The sequence below is a fragment of the Geospiza fortis genome, unplaced genomic scaffold, assembly GCF_000277835.1.
Source record: "Geospiza fortis unplaced genomic scaffold, GeoFor_1.0 scaffold391, whole genome shotgun sequence".
In the NCBI taxonomy this organism is placed as follows: domain Eukaryota; kingdom Metazoa; phylum Chordata; class Aves; order Passeriformes; family Thraupidae; genus Geospiza; species Geospiza fortis.
In genome coordinates this window covers 244,623-249,004 of record NW_005054472.1, presented here as the reverse complement: position 1 = coordinate 249,004, position 4,382 = coordinate 244,623, and the positions used below count along the sequence as shown (strand labels likewise).

The 4,382-nt window shown below is 45.7% G+C and overlaps 1 protein-coding gene across 2 annotated transcripts in view; it reads left to right on the top strand.

Moving 5' to 3' along the window:
* Nucleotides 1-1,538: 1,538 nt before the first annotated feature.
* PM20D1 (peptidase M20 domain containing 1) overlaps nucleotides 1,539-4,382 on the top strand; it is an 11,531-nt gene continuing 8,687 nt past the window's right edge. For both annotated transcript variants that reach the window (XM_031062905.1, XM_031062904.1), the window contains exons 1-2: nucleotides 1,539-1,697; nucleotides 2,269-2,501. In XM_031062905.1, coding sequence (XP_030918765.1) covers nucleotides 1,667-1,697; nucleotides 2,269-2,501 — 264 coding nt within the window. In that variant the 5' untranslated portion in view covers nucleotides 1,539-1,666. The remainder of the gene's footprint in view (nucleotides 1,698-2,268; nucleotides 2,502-4,382) is intronic.

The window sequence follows — 4,382 nt, the reverse complement described above, 5'->3', positions numbered from 1 at the left end:
CCCTCCTGAGGGGGGACCCAGGGCACGGGGGGCGGGTGTGGAGGCGGCCGCTCCCCGGGGGCTTTCCCTCGAAGGAACCGGGTGTTGGCTGCCAGCAGGACTAAGGAAGTGGTTGAAAAATCTGTGCTGGGCGCTGCTCAGGCCCCGCCTCGAGCGCCCTGTCCAGTACTGGGCGCTGCAGTTCAGGAAGGGCTGGAGCGAGTCCAGGGAGGGCAATGGGAGAAACCTGAGGGAGCTGGGAAGGGTTTGGAGGGTCCTGAGGGAGCTGGGCAGGGGCTCAGCCTGCAGCAAAGGAGGCTCAGGGGGAATTTCTGGCTCTGCACAACTCCCTGCCAGGAGAGGACAGCCAGGGGATCTTCTCCCAGGGAACAGGGACAGGAGGAGAGGGAACGGCCTCAGGCTGGGCTGGGGAGGCTCAGGTTGGACATCAGCAGGAATTTCCACATGGAAAGGGCTGGAAGGGGCTGCCCAGGGGGGTTTGGAGCGCCCATCCCTGGAGGTGGCACCTGGAGGTGGCACTGAGTGCTCAGGGTGGGGATCGGGCACAGCTGGGACTCGATGATCCCACAGGGATTTTCCAGCCTCAGCGATCCTGTGCTTCTCCTGAGCCAACTCTTGCCCTGTGTTGATTTTCTCCACGGTTTCCTGCTTGTACACACAGAATTTTGCCAGACACCCGTGAAGGCGTTTCCAGACATCCCTTTGTCCACTGGATAAGTCACCATCGGGATTTTCTCCCTTTCTTGTTCTTGCTCACCACTGCTGTGCCCAGTCCTGCGCTGTTTGTGCTGTCTGACGTAGAAGATTTGAGGGGTTTAGCTCTCAGTAGGGCTGGCACTGTGTAGGAAACCACAATCTGGCACCAAGTGATAAAACCCTGTGTGTAAACCTCATACCTTGCTGGTTTGTAGGATTTATTGCCTAGCAAATTGTGTTTACATTCTTTTTTAATGGGAAAATGAAGGCTCACAATAGATTTTTGTGTTAATTCATGAATCACACGACCTCAAAAGAATCCATAACCTCTGCTGGCAGCTGCTGTTTGGAAAGGCAGCTGGGGCTGAGTTACTCCCATGTTCTGCAGGACAGGGACTGGATGTTGGAGAGCCTGTTTAAATGACAGGGCAGACCAAAAGGGCCAACAAAAGCCCTGTCTGTTTATGTAGGTTAATTTATAAAGCAGTATGGAGGTGTAATAACCATCACAACCTGCTTAACTCTTGAGAAAGAGCCTTGGACTGCCAGCTCAGCTGCCTGTTCAGCTGCCAGAGGAGCCCGTGGCTCTGGGGAATCAGATCACCCAAGCAAATTGCAGCTGCTCCTGGACAGTAGCATTTCTAAGGACATCATTCAACACTTCAGCATGAAAAGTGGAGTCAAATTGTCTGGAGAGATGCCTTGGCTGAGCTGTTAGGAAATGCTACATGTGCATGGCCCAGCTGAAGCACATCAGTCTCTTTTTGATCATGGCAGCTTGTGCTGTGCTGTGAAATAATGTTTAAAGCCTGGAGAAACACTCAGGAACATAAATGTGCTTCCACTTTGGAAGTGCAGTTGGAGCTTTGTTTGGTTTTGGTGCTGAGTGATTTCTGTTCTGTGTTTCTTTGAAGGGGCCATTAAAATCCCAACTGTGTCCTGGTCTCCAGAGGATTTGAATACAACTGCCATGGCCGAATTTGGGAGTTACATTCAGAAGGGTACTGAACTTTCAGTCTTGGCAATTTCTGCTGCTCCTATTTTCATTTTTATAAACAAAATGAAGAGAACACGTATCATTCCTGAATATAAGTGATTTTTATATTTTTCCTGAAGAAAGACCTGTCAGAAATGTCACATGTGTGTCCCCTCTGTAGCAGTGGTATCAATGGCCCCAAAAGATTCAATGATGGCTTTTTGTAATGATGGTTTTTGGTTCTTGAGATGGTTAAATGCCATAAAAAAATTAAAAGAGGATGACTGCTGCTGCTTCAACCTAATTTTTTGGCAGTTCCATCATTGCTCCCTGCAAAAGAGCTGCAGCACTGCTGAACAAGAATTCTGGTTTTGTTTAGGAGACTTTCAAATCCCAAGTGAGATGGATTGGTAGAAGTGTGAGAACTTCTAATCTCTGCTGTGCCCATTATTTACAGTTCCTGATGATTTACAGTTCCTTATTTACACCCCCCCTGATGCTACCTAGCTGACAACTCTATGCAATAATGCTAAAATCGGCCGTTATTGTTAATTTTTTCTTTCACACGTGTCTTTAATTTTTTTTTTTTTTAACAGTCTTCCCGGCTGTATTTTCTTCAAAGTTCATCCAACATGAAATTGTTGGCAAATACAGCCACCTGTTTACAGTGCAGGGCTCTGCCCCTGGCCTGCTGCCCTATATGCTGCTGGCACACATGGATGTGGTGCCTGCTCCCCCCGAGGGCTGGGATTTTCCTCCTTTCTCAGCTGCAGAGCACGAAGGTTTCATCTACGGACGAGGAACGCTGGATAACAAAAACTCTGCCATTGTACGTGTGCTTGGTAATGTCCTTCCACACAGATCCAGCCTGGCAAAGGCAGGGGGGAGCAGCCCATCCTCTTGGAATTCACTGTGGTGTCTCTTTCTCACCCCTTTTTCTGCCAGGGATAAATTCCTAGTTTGGATAAATTCCAAGTTTTTCCTAAAGATGGAGTGTTTTCACTCGTTCTTCACTGTTACTGGAGAGAATAGGGTTAAAACTCACAAAGAATCAGGAGAATCATATTGACAGATGCAGATGTATTTGGTTAAATGCCAGTTTAAAGTTTTAGGCCAGAGAATCTGTGGCTGCCTCATCCCTGGGAGTGTCCAAGGCCAGGCTGGGCCAGCCTGGGATAGTGGAAGTTTCCCTTCTTGTGGCACTGGATGCGCTTTAAGATCCCTTCCAACCCCAAATCATTCCATAATTCTCTGTCAAATGCTGTGTTTGAAACCTTGTCCTTTTTCCCAGGTGTCACAGAGGCACTCTAAGCCAAAACTGGCCCTTTGAAAAGGCTTGAGTTTCAAATTAAACATTTTGATATAATAAAATAGACAAACAACCCTGCATCTTTTATCCAGCCTGTGGCAGAACAAAGAGCTGTTGTACTAAACACATTTGGGAGGAATGGATTCAGAAAAGATTGATCTGGGAAAGATTTCTTACGGGGAAAAATTATGGAAAAATTACTAAGGAAAATTTCCCTTTGTGCCTGTGATGATGACTTCCATGGCAGCCCTGTATTTAAATTTGAACAGATGTTTAGTGTCACACAGGACACACTCCTAGAAAGTTTCAGGATGTTTAATCATCAATTTCAGAGCCTTGAAACTTAAAAGTTTAGGTTGGTGCTTCATTCTGCTGTGAACTGCACAAGTAACTCCACAAATGGCCAAAAAAAAATCAAAACAATTTCAGTGAACATGGCAAAAAATGGGTGCTGACAATATCAAGGTGATATGTGAAAAATTAAGTAATTTGAATTGAAAAAGAGAGAAGGAATAATAGAGCAAATGTATTGTTTTTATATATATAAATTGTGACAGCAAATGGTAGATTTGATTGTTTTATTTCTCTCATTCTTCAGATTAATTTTCTTGTTCTGTTTCTGCCATCTTGGCACTTCTTGTACAAAACATGCAGCTCCTTAAACTGCCTGGATTTGGTAGCTGCAGAGAGAGCCAGTCTGGCTGTGTGACAGGCACTGCAAGGGAACAGTGAATTCCTGGATAATTCTGGCTCTGGGGGCTCCCTGTGCAGTCTGTCCCTGAACCAGCTGCTCTGTATTTCATGTCCCTACCCTGGCACCTGTCACAGCATTATTGATCAAAAGCCCTGCAGTGACTTTTCCAAGGAATGGGAATATCCTCAGTGGGAGCTGTAGGAATCAAAGCCTGGCTGTGAACAGCACAAGTGTGACCGTGTTCGCAGGGGTCCCAGGATGAGGGAAGGGATGAGGATCTGACTCCATGTTTCAGAAGGCTTGATTTATTATTTTATGATATATATTATATTAAAACTATACTAAAAGAATAGAAGCAAGGATTTCATCAGAAGGCTAGCTAAGAATAGAATAAGAAGGAATGATAACAAAGATTTGTGGCTCGGACAGAGAGTCTGAACCAGCTGGACTGTGATTGGCCATTAATTAGAAACAACCACATGAGACCAATCACAGATCCATCTGTTGCATCCCACAGCAGCAGATAACCATTGTTTACATTTTGTTCCTGAGACCTCTCAGCTTCTCAGGAGGAAAAATCCTAAAGAAACGATTTTTCATAAAAGATGTCTGTTACACACAAAGGCTGTGAAAACATCCCAATTCTCTTCCAGCACCCTGCATTCTGTTGATTTATTCTCCTGATTTCCACCCAGGGATGGTTCAGA